The sequence below is a fragment of the Anoplophora glabripennis genome, unplaced genomic scaffold (genome assembly GCF_000390285.2).
Source record: "Anoplophora glabripennis isolate ALB-LARVAE unplaced genomic scaffold, Agla_2.0 scaffold370, whole genome shotgun sequence".
Classification (NCBI taxonomy): domain Eukaryota; kingdom Metazoa; phylum Arthropoda; class Insecta; order Coleoptera; family Cerambycidae; genus Anoplophora; species Anoplophora glabripennis.
The window spans coordinates 363,585-376,121 of record NW_019416978.1 but is presented as its reverse complement, the minus strand read 5'-3'; the positions used below and the strand labels follow the sequence as shown (position 1 = coordinate 376,121).

Here is a 12,537-nt window from a genome sequence, read left to right as displayed (position 1 = left end):
CAAATGTGACTACTTTAGTGATTCAAAATACAATGCAAGTATATCAAGCGGCGGTAGGTCTACAAAAATAGAGGCTAGTTTACTCTGCAACTAATTTAAGTGGAAGTCATATTTATATAGAGGCTACGTTTAATATTTAAAAACATAAGTTACTTTTCTCAAAGTCAAGTTTTCCATAGTCAAAACTGTGTTTTTTTAACCTATCCTTTTCATACCCTGCCGCTAGTGAAAACTTGAAGGAAATATGAGAAATAATAAAATAAATAAAATGACATATCTTTCTGACACAGAAAAGAGCAACAAACTTCCAATAAGATGTGTCTCATTCTTTGTAACACCCTCTATTTTGTCCCGTTTTAATTCGCCCCATATATTTTTTACTTCTGTCAAAGTTACTCGTCAGAATGATTCATAATTATGTTTCACTTGTTCTCTTAAGAAAAAATCCACTGGAGCGGAAACAATTAAAATGCTTTTTCGTAGAGCTAAAACAATAGTTCGCTAATATGGATAATATGGCATATCGGATACTAGGAATTACACCCTTACGATTCATCTGCTCTATACTCCGTGTTTTCCCAAGGATTTGGGAAACGGGGATATATAAATAAGAGCTATGAATTAAGATGGATGAAACTTCATATTTGTTCTGATTATCCTACTTACAATATACACAATAGTGCAATCGATCCATTGCCTAACAGAGGATTGGGTGGATGTCGGATATTATGATTAACTATGGAGAATGCCGCTGAATGAAAAGGTGACATAGCGCTTTCCAGGATATGCCTTTCTTAAAAGGGTTTTGTAGTCCAAAGTATAAAGTACTTCAAATGCATGCAAAAAAAGATAGTTCTTTAAATACCTACCCGTCATTTTGTAATATATATTTTTTAAATAGTTAATAAAATATTCGCACATTAGTTGCACTGAGAAATTTTGAGAACAAAAAACTAGTACAATCTTTATAAAATAATTTGCTAATTTAATTTTTTCCCTACGTCGAAAATATAGAAAATAGTGGATAACACTTTTGGTAACACTTTTAAATAATAATAGAATACAATAATAATGAATATATCGCTGCTTCGCTTTGACTGGCATAACTCGAAATATTTTACAGGAGACGATTTTTAAAATTGTAACAAAAGTAAAAACGTTAAAAAATTATCGGTTGGTTTAGTTAAATGAAATCATCTTTTGCCTGTGCCAAAAAATACCTAATTGAGTACTTGTGCCATTGTTAAAAAAAACATCACTCAATTTTAACTGTTAACCTATATTGAAAGTATGTTGGTCACATAAAGCAAAGCAGCAATATATAAAAAGTTTAAACATATACCTAGAACATTTCTTTTGTAACACAAAATCAATCTCTTTGTCTTTGTGGTTTATTTAACTGATTTTTTGCCCTGCACGATGTATCGTCGAGTGTCGTCGTCGAGTGTTTCTCAGTAAGAGGGTGCTCCGCTCTCTAATTAGGAGAAACAGAAGGGCATGAACAGCAAGGGCTTTTCACATTCGCACTTACAATTAGAGAACACGGACAAGTTGAAGTTCTCGGTCAGTGGCGTTAGTCAATAAGGTTCAATTTTGATTCGAGACATTCTAGTGTTAACAAAATTTCAAATTCACAAGACACAGACGTTGGTCTGTCCTTGTCTTGAAATTAATGTCTTAAGGCGTTCATACGGGCCGCTACATAGGTACAAATATAAACATACATACGATATACAAATACATACAAATTTAAAATGCCTTATTCGAACCATGACTTTCAAATTAATAAACGTATAAGAATCAGCCCATAATCTAAAGGTTAGTTCTAACCGAAAAGGCAGTTCTTTAAAAAAAGTTACTTCTAAAAGTTAAAAAGGGCATTTACAAAATTTGATTGCTTGAAGTACTATATGAAATTAAAATTTCATGAATACTTGTTAAATGCCGGTCATCGAAAAGGTTAATAAATAAATAAATAAGTAACAAATTTATTGAAATAAAACAATGACTATGTAATTTGAGAACAGTACATGAACATTTAAAATTAATAAACTCGAAAGAATATAACAAAGAATTAGAGTTTATTGTCCGGCATAAAAAGTACTGCATCTTTTTTTTTAGGGGGAGGGGGAAGGGGGGGGGGGTAATTGAGCTTTATGTTGGGAACAACAAGTTATTTGCTCAAATCGAATTTTTCGGACGCATTCAGCTAGCATAGGGTGATTGATTTTGGGTAGTTCTTAAAATTCCGTATATAGATTATCCCCTGATAAGAATAGCTCTGGAAAACTGTCTTTCAACAAGAATGCAAGGTGATCATAACGATAAAAAATATTTGATCCTTGCAGCTAGGTTGAGAAAAACGTTTTCATACAGACTTTCATTTAGTTAAGAAAACAAATTTTAATAATGGCAAATAATATTGTATGTCTGATTTACTTGGGTACTGCTATTTGAAAACTATGTTAGGGTAAAAATGAAAAAACTGGTTACATCTAAAATATCAAAATAGGTCTACATACCTATAATACTTAGCTGGATGCTGGATGATAAGTTTTTTAAAAATATATGACCTACTTTTCATTACTAGCATAGCTCGGTATTTCTCGAATACAACATGTACAATATTTGACCTATCAAATCAGTGGTAGCTCGTAGATATAAAAATAGGGAGATCAGTTTTAAACAGTTAACATACCTCGAATGATTTGGAAGGCATCCAATCCTCCGATCCTTTTGATAACCCGAAGTGGTCAATAACGGTTTCGTTGAAGTCATATTTATCTGCTTCATCGGCGATTTTTTTGTACTGCGCAAAGCACTTCACCTTTCTTGTTTCATTGTGTTTCTTAAAACATCTTTATCCATTTTAAATTTGAAAATCAACACTCACTTTCGTATTAACATAGGCAGGGGACACAATATTTTTAAAAGTTTCACACTTTTTACAACAAAACACAGTAATGGGGCTTACACTATTAAAAATTCAATTTTAAAATACTTTTACTTATATTTAACTAGTTTACAGCTATGAATATTCCGTTTTAATTAATTTGAAAATGTGCCGAGAAAAAATGTTTAGTTTTTAAATCAATCTGAAATAATTGACACTATTATAAATGAGCCTAAACCCGTGTTTAATGTTGGAAATTATTATATGTAAAGTTTTGACTCTTCAAATTACGTATTTGTTAATGTTTATGCAAAAAACATCCACGTGATATCAACGCACGTGAGTAATGATGTCACTGAACTTGAACTAAACATTCCAATGCCATGGAGAGGACACATGGCAAGAATAAATGACAATCGACTATAGATATCGCAAGACGATGTCGACGCTTTCGTGTTCTTTCTCTTTCATTTCCATGCTTTGTTCGTATATGTCTGTTGCATTCTAAGCCGTTATTGTAGATAGGAATGAGATCTCTGCTTTTGGCTTCGAGGACAGTGGAGAAGTTGTCCCGCTTTAAATAAACGTATAGTTTTTACTACTTTTTACAGTAAATATACAATAAGTAACACATTGAATATTTCTTTATTGTGGGAGGACGTCGACTCGTCGACCAAAAGACCCTATATAAAAGTTACTACTATACTTTTATTTGGATATTAATTAAATATAAAGCAGCCATTATGACATAAATAATGTTAGCAAAGAAATCGTTTAAAATATATTATTTATAATTATACTTAACCTTACAGAACAAAATTGTTTACATTTTTGTAATTATAACCTATTTTATAGATTTCTTACTATATTTTTATATGTATATTATATTATTTAACGGTTGCAGCTTAAAATCTGTTAAAAAGTTCAATGAAATGCAGTACCAAACCATATATCTGACCAAAAATGTGCATCAAGAAAAAGATAAGTCTACAAATGTTGACCACCACCGGCGTCATTTGAACTAGGACAGCTATTTTGTGTAATAGCTGGGTATCTTGAAGTTTTTTTTAACATCTTGATCTCCGTATTCTTCATACGCCTTGGCTAGTGTTACCAATATGGGTTCTATATATTCTATAGACCGCCTGTTTCTAGACCTTATATTCCTAGCTTTGCCGAGTTGTTTTCCTATAAGTTCATCAACGTAAGAATCCATGGTGTTTTGACAACCTCCTAAAGCATAACACACCTTATAAGCCATTACAGGGAAGAAGAAAGCTGTTAAGGCCACCAAACCAACGCCTGTTAATACAGCAGCTGCCGCAATGATAGCTGCATTGTAATAGGGTTGGGCAACTGCTGCGAGTTCCGTGATATCACTTTGTTTTTGAGATGGTGACGACTCGACATCATTAGAAGCTTCCAATTGCGTTATTAGATATAAGAGAATTATTACTCCTTTGGTGAACATTCTTCAACAATATTGTCAGACTCTGCAAATACGAAATGCATTAAAATTTAGCAATAAAGTAATAACGATCGATATATTTGAAAATAAAGAACACGTAAAAAAATCACATACGGAGTGTTTTGGGATAAGTACCATAAGTTGATGAAACATTGCATTAAAAAATGATTTTTTTCCTAATAAAAAAGTTTATGTATTAGTTTGTTAACAACAAAAAGGGGCGTAATATTTTAAAACGGCTAAATTATAGACTTGATCTAAATCTGATTATTTTCATCTAAGAACCTTTGTGGTATTATCCATTCGTTTTTGGACACTGTATAGTAAAAAAATAAAAACTGACTATGGGACAGTCAATTGCGTACATTTTAAAAACGGTATTTTCTAACAATTTCAACAGGACTGCCTTTACATAGGTATCTTTTTACGCAATTTTACGAAAATTAAATTATATATCTAATATACGACATACGCTTTAAAGAACCTAACCCCGAAAAAGTTATATAGTATGTTGTCACAAGGAAAGCTAGCGGCATCTAGCAGAGGGTCAAAAACTAACAACAGTGGTGTATAAAAAAATTATCTCTATCAAATTTCAATGCATTCCATATTTTTTTTAAAAAAACGTCTTTGTTGCCCTGTATCTCAAACATAAAAGTGATCTTTGATGACGTCTATGAACTCCCTTTTTCCAAAACATACTGTATAAAAAGCCAGGTCAACTATTAAACAACTCCCCTATTTACCGAGTGTTTCAACATTCCTTGTACGTAACTACCACAGATTTTTGGAGTAAAAAAAACATATAAGGTAATTACAGTTACTTCGGTTATTTCATTTAAGCTTAAGAGAAGTTTAAATAAATGAAATTTTTTTAAAATCTTAAATTAAAAGCTCTAAAAACGAACTTGAAAAAAATTTTATCCTATGTTAAAACAAGAGCTTGGGTAATGTCAACCACAAAAATATGAGCATACTCTTATAGGGGGGGTCAAGCGATATTTTTCCTTTATAAATGCAATTATTTAATTATTTCGTTACAATATCAAAGAGCGACACCTTCATGCATGTAATGTATTCACCAATTCACCAATTTCACTTAAAGCGTTTTAAAATTAGTTGGAAAAAAATTGACGTTTTCCAACAACTAAAGCAAACAACTTTAGAGGTGGGTTCTATTTTAAATCGTCTTATTTTAACCCCAATAAGTTATGACAGTTCAATGTACATGCATGGGATTGGGAATTAGGACACCGTGTATATAATAGAATTTTACGTCGATTTTCAATAATTAAATACATATTTATATTCGTCAGCTTTCTCGAAATTATGATTTACAGTTTCCTTTAAAAAAATCTCCATTAAAATCCGCCCATTTGACAAATTTTAATGAAATTAATAATATAGATAGTCCTGAATATATAACATTTGCCTTTGAAAGAAACTGGAAACTTTTCAATGCAGTTTAAATAAAACTAATGCAAAATAGCCGCCTAAATTTATTCCTGCTGATTTTATCCTGCAACTGTTAAAAGCACACAGCATCCAAGTTCGAAGGAAACTTTTGCTGGATGAATATTTGATAGCTCTAATCCTCTAGAGTAAATACCGTTTACAATTATAGGGGCAAATCGCCAGATATAGAACGAAAATATAATTGAAATGTTACATGTTCCATGGCTAAGATATTTTGTTCGATTTAAATTCAAAGCTAATTTACTCTGATATTGATATCAGTAAGAGAAAAGTAATATAAAACTGTTTTATTTTTTAAATTGTAAAGACCGGAAAAATATCACAACAAACACAAGAATTGTCGCATATGTACCAATGTTTTTGCTGGGAAATTAACACAAAAAGTTGAAGTAACCCTTGAAGATGACCTGTTGATAAGATATTTGTTTAATATCTTCTAAAATTGTTGAAATATCAGTACCAAATTTAATTCACGTTTTTGGTTATTCATCCGTGTTTATATAGAGTTGTAAAAAATGGGCTGTTTATAGGATCCACTTATTTTTCTTGATAAAAATTGGCGATTTTTTTCTCGCTGAGAAAATGGACGTACGAAAGAATAATGGTAGTTGAAAAATTATTATTGCTCTTGAAAAATTTTTTTCTGTTGGAAAAAAACACGATTATTCGGTAAAATTAAAAGTCAAAAAAAGTACTTATATTTCGATTACTTTATAAGATTTGTAAGATTTGTAATGTAAAACATTGTCAACGTTTTCAAACTTTTCTTAAGGCATCTGTAGTTTATTGAATTTTTTATTAATTCTGACAAAGGAACCTTCTGTAGAAGTTTGGCAAAATATCACTTTCAGTGTGTATCCGCTGAGCATCATTAAAAAAGATACCTCTTCAGTGGAATAGAAGGACACTTTAACTTTAATATGTTTGAGTTTCATATGAGTCTACTAAATTAACTAGGAATAACTTTTGTTATCTATATGTTTATCATATGTAGTTGTTGAGCAGTATTTATATACGGGAATATAAAATATTAATACATAATTACACACATATAAAGTCCTCACCAGTTTTAAATCAAGACACCACACAATTAGCACAAGTTCTGGAGACCTACTGGCCATTAATAACATTTTGCAGTACAAGAAAATTCCTTAAATATGATAACAGGTAAAATTCCCCTCAGGAGGTATAAAAACAAATAAATCTGACAATGTTTTACATAAAAGGCACTTGCTTTACTGCTTTAAAATAAGTAATTCCTAGGAAATTTCCTTTTATCTTTCTTGGGTAAGAAAGTACATCAGTTAAGATTTATAGAAGTACACAGAAAGTCACTTTAGCTGAATTTGGGTTGAAAATTGTAAAAACCTTTTTACCTAAATGTTTAGGTAAGTTAATAATCATCAAGTATTTTGTATTCTAAACATTTTTAAATAAAGAAGTAACTTAAAATGCTTTGAATTTCAAAAGATCTATAGTCTAACTATTTTGAATTTTGATTTAATTATATTAACAATATTTTATTATTTCCTTTGTATCACCTTTGTCAAGCATTTAGCCATTAAGGAGTAGGTAATAAAAAAAAAACTTTTTTACTATAGTTATTTATATACATAAACAAATACTGACAAAAATTTAATATAAAAAAGGCTCAAATTTATCATAAGTGATTTTGTTAATACTATTTATTTTCTCAACAGTTGTCCACTCCTTAAAATCAATGAAAGGATCCCTCGTATTAACATCAATATTTTCCATTGGATTGGGCAATACTAGCCTAGAATAATGAGATATAAACATAAAATATACTTTATTTATTTTATTTTTTACCTCAAGGAGTGTAAAAACATCCTTGAAGGATTAATATCCTTTCTGTTACTGTAAGTATAATCTCCTACTATTGTATGCCCTAAGTAAGAACAATGTGCTCTGATTTGATGCCTACGACCTGTAACAGGTCTTATCAGAACCTTAGTAGCAGGATAATTGTCAAATAAACCTTTATCGAGTATAATAAATATTGTTCTAGCAGCACGACTTTTGACACAATACTGAGAGTTAGCAGTACACATTTTTTGAATAGTTTGCTCCCTTATATCTTCACCTACACAAAAAATTAAACATTATCTAGGGAAAAAAGGGTAAAATTTGGAATGACTATCACCTATTGCCATATCTACATCAATGATTTCTTTAGAAAGTAATCCTCGAACAATTGCAATATAATATTTTTTACTTCTTCTAGTATGAAAAGTATTTGATATCACCCTACAAGCCTCTTTATTTGTTGGAATACACATTACACCACTAGTTGCATAATCTAGACGATGAGGAAAGTAAAACTCATGGAACAATTTATCGTTCGCTAGTGAAGGATACTGTTGCTTCAACAGAGTTTGTACAGTAATCTAAAACGACAAAAAAAAAACTGAAACTATTATATGGAAATGTAGACAATTAACAATAACCTCTGTGTCATTATTACTGTTGATTTTCATATCATAATCTTTATCTACAACAATAATATTGTCACTCCTAAATATAATTTTAATTCTGTGCCTCCGAAAACGGCTGATAATAATTTTTAAGTAATAGACCAATAAATTCATTTTATATTCTGAATAATATAAGTATTTTTAGGTTATATAAACAACTTTATTTTTTTTATGGAAAACTAGATTTCTTTTAAATACCTTGAACAATACGTGACATCTATTGTTTGATATGCAAAACTTCTTATAACAGGATACTAATAAGCATTATTGAATACTTTGTAGAATCTCCACTATCGGCTAGATGTCGCTGACATTATTTTGGTTTACCATACTAATCCCTCTTTTCAAGTTCTCATTGGTCCCCTACTAGAAATCTATATTCAATAGGCAGACAATTTATATTTTTGCATTGGATTTTGTACAACGTAGTAGATATATGTATTATGTAATTAAAATGTTAAACCTATTAATTAATTGTATTAATAAGAAATTTTGTCACAGGCAGATATGCTTTTTTCAGTTTTATCTAAAATTAATGTTTACTACAAAATATGTATATTCATTATTCAACCTTCAAATCGAGAGATCAACCAAATAGAAGTAGTTTTTTTTTAATACGTACATTATAGGTACCTATGTAATTAGTATTAGATATACATATTTTGTTTATTTCATGGAACCACAGTTCATTGACTAAGTAAATACATATATTGAGTAGACAAAAATAACAGCAGACTTAAATCAAGATGACTTCCATAAAAAAAAAAATTAAAAGCGTTTCTATGACGGCATATATATGTTGTATGATCAAATATTTCTATTTCTTGGTATCAATATCTTTGAAATATTTACCTGTTGAGCTAGGTTATAGGGTTTTTCATTAAATACAGTTCAATAATATCATGTCACAAATATATATTTCACTTTGGAAAGAAATTTTATTGTAAATTTTTCAATAAATTGATAAAGAAATTTCAAACGTTATAACACCTTTACATTTACCAATATCTGACTAAGAAGTTGATCAAAGAATTGGCAGTCAAACAGAACTTGTATCTAATTTTTTGATCAATTTTGGTGAAAATATTCATTCAAAATATATTGTTATACTTTCAGTTTTCAGAATTTTGACAATTATTTTTATAGTAACTAATAACTAAAAAATAAATTGTGTTTATTACTGCAGTTACACAATTATTATTTTATGGTTTACTTTTTTGCCTTAAATTAAATATAACATAAAAATATGCATGTGCGACAAACTGTGAATATTGAACAACTTGTTGATTTAAAGATTGGTAAATGCAAGACATAACAAAATTGTTTAGCAAAGATATGATGCCTTCCTGTTCCAAGAAATAAATGCACCACTAAAATAATTTCAAAAACGTATTACTTTGTAAGAAACATAATAAACTTTAGATTCTATTAATAGGTAATGCTAGCTTCACACGAAATGTTTTTTTGTCAATTAACCCTATAAGTAATATTTAATTAAGAACCAAAATTAAAGTTCCCAATTTTTCATATGAAATAAACTTTAATTAAATTAATATCGGGTATATCCACCTCAGTGCTGAACTGCATTTTTAGATTGACAGTTCAAGCTGGAAATAGTTGTTTTGGTTCAGTCCATTCTGTTTCGATAAAGAGATGCCCCCATCCTCCAATTTATCAATTTATTAACTAGATTCCAATCATATTCCATAGTTGTTTAATGGGATTGAGGTCCATACTCATGTAGGTCAGGCCATAGTAAAGTTCCAATTTCCACGTTCCACATGTGGCGCATTAACTTTCTTGGTGCAATAATTTAACACTGCCTCTTCACCCCTTTTGAAAATTAATTTTCTTATTATTTGGAACTTTTTAATATTATTTTGTCTGTTAACCAGGTTTGAAAAACAACAGTAAGAAAAGGCAGCTGTTTTCACTTATTTAATTACAAACTGGTTGATACAAAGACAAAAATTATTTCTACGTAAGACTACAATAATTAAATTATTTCTAGACACAGAGATTATTGTGATTAGAATTTATCTGAACAAGTGAAAAAATACAAATAATAGGTAGTCAATATAAAAAATATTTTAGACTGCCCGAACATATACGAGTTAGATATTTACAAAAATCAATAAATGAAGTACCTATTGCCAACTTTTAAAATTCATTTATGTACTAAATTTTTCATTAAGGTACATAATCTCTAAAATAATAAAATTAATAATCAAAACAATATACAATTTTAAGATAAATTGTTACATAAAAGTGTAAAATTGGCATAAATGTCAACATACAAATATATTACATATATTTCACAATGTAAATAAAGGAATCATTATTACTACCATATGTATTAAGAGAACATTTTCGTAGACGTATTCCATTTAAATGAAGTTAGAAAATAAAAAATATCTGTATGTAAGACATTTTATTTACAAGCTTGAGCTTGCCCCTTCTGATCTTCCTTTTTTTTCTGTTTCTCCCTCATAAGTTCCGCGTCCCTGAAAATAATACAATCTTTTATAATGTCAAAAATAATGTTTTTTCTTCAAATACATCTTTTAAATATCATCGAAAGGGAGGAAATGTTTTCAAGCATCCCCTACAAAAAATTTTTACATTTAAATTTTTTGTAGGTGTACTGGAAAATAAATAAATATATTTATCATCAATGACAAAGTATTGTCATCATGTCATTTGATATATGGAGGCAGGGAGACTAGATAAGGAGCACAAACTCATACGGGAAAATTGACAAAATTTGTCCAAGAAATGGTAGAAGTTGGGGTGGTGCTAGTGTTCTATATGTCCCAAATGAATGTAGCATAATAAATACGAGTGAAGTAAGCAAATAACAACCAATTTTATTTTATATTGAGTTTAGTAGATATATCGGGGAGGTATATTAACCTAAAAACTAGAAGTCAAGTCAATAATTATTACAATTTGTTTTTATAATGGTAAATAAACAGTTTCGAAAATAATTTAAATATGGTAATAGTATGTGAAGTGAATGACTGTCAACAGATTTAAAATAAAAGAGTACGTTTGTGATCTGCATTTTCAATCTAATGATGTCCAGCAGTTCTATATTACTACTTGACCGAATAGTGAGTTAATATTATGGCAAAAGGTCGAATAATTCGGAAGTTGGAAGCAGCTTATTTGATTCTTAATAAGGTAGAGAAATTTTTAAATAGAAAGATTTCATAAGAGAAAATATTGTATAATTGAATGATGCATTGTTTCTTTATATATCTTGCAGCAACATCAACAGCAAGAGCATCCGCTACAGCAGCAACAACAGGTGCAGCAGCTACAACAAGAGCAACAGTTACAACAACAACAATAACAAGAACAGCAAGTAAATCAAGAGCAATTAAGTTACGAGGAGATTATACTAGAAAGCGAGCATCCTGTCCTGTATAATCTAATAGAAAAAATGTTCTGTTGACATGTGATGAGGTCTCGACAAAGCAACGATGAATATGTTCACATAATATTTACAACAAATTATTACAAGTGACAATTATTATCTATTTACTGATATTAAAACTACTTTCAAAGGCGCCAGGCATCTATGTACGTGAGAAAAGCATAAACGGTCCTTATCTATGATACAACAAAAGTATCTCACCTAAATTTTCGTTGTTCTAGGCTCAGCCCATCGTTACTTTTTTTGTTCTTCATTTCTTGTTGTTTTTTTTGGTTCTTAGCTCTAGCCAATTCCCGCTGGTTACCACCTACGAAAATATAAAATATTATCAACAGTATTGCTTATAGGGGTTTTAAAATAGCTTACGAGTCATTTTTGAGGGATAAAACTGAGAAAAATTGAAGAACTATGAAAAAAATCTTGATTTGGCTTCCGAAGGCCGCAGCCTCTTTTCTAGAACCACTACGATGTCAGTACCAACTGCGACTACAGGAAACTAAAATAAAAAAATATTGTATTTGGCTAGGTTTGTAACTGCGTAAATTTGTATTACGTCTATTCTTATCTATCTCTTTTCCTTCCAATGTTTTAAAATTGATTGCATTTCACTCTGTGGCCTTAAATTCCTTAACAGACAGACAAATTAACAAACCTACACTTTATCGGTCAAAAACATGTCAGAAATTTGAAATAGATACACATACATTCATAAAATGCCGGTTGTTGGAAAGAGACAAAAATACTCTTGTTATAACTTGCAATAAGT

General features: G+C 29.9%; 2 protein-coding genes across 2 annotated transcripts; both read right to left on the bottom strand.

The window, feature by feature from the left end:
- Nucleotides 1-7,471: 7,471 nt before the first annotated feature.
- On the bottom strand, nt 7,472-8,422 carry LOC108910516 (RNA pseudouridylate synthase domain-containing protein 1-like; the record flags this gene model as incomplete). Its single annotated transcript, XM_018715138.1, has 4 exons — nt 7,472-7,614; nt 7,668-7,941; nt 8,002-8,245; nt 8,306-8,422. Coding segments are annotated over 4 exons (777 nt in total), but the record flags the coding sequence as incomplete, so codon positions are not given.
- Nucleotides 8,423-10,574: 2,152 nt separating this feature from the next.
- On the bottom strand, nt 10,575-12,273 carry LOC108910515 (putative SERF-like protein). Its single transcript, XM_018715137.1, has 3 exons — nt 12,138-12,273; nt 11,973-12,078; nt 10,575-10,836 (listed from the first exon to the last, which is right to left on the bottom strand). Exons 1-3 carry the CDS (start codon nt 12,142-12,144, stop codon nt 10,764-10,766), a joined length of 186 nt encoding a protein of 61 aa, XP_018570653.1. The 5' UTR covers nt 12,145-12,273; the 3' UTR covers nt 10,575-10,763.
- Between the last annotated feature and the right edge of the window lie 264 nt (nt 12,274-12,537).

What these genes read in the sequence shown, in the direction of transcription:
- LOC108910515 (XM_018715137.1), bottom strand. An exon ending in CTAGAACAACGAAAATTTAG is followed by an intron (nt 10,837 to 11,972) that starts GTGAGATACTTT and finishes TATTATTTTCAG; the next exon opens with GGACGCGGAACTTATGAGGG.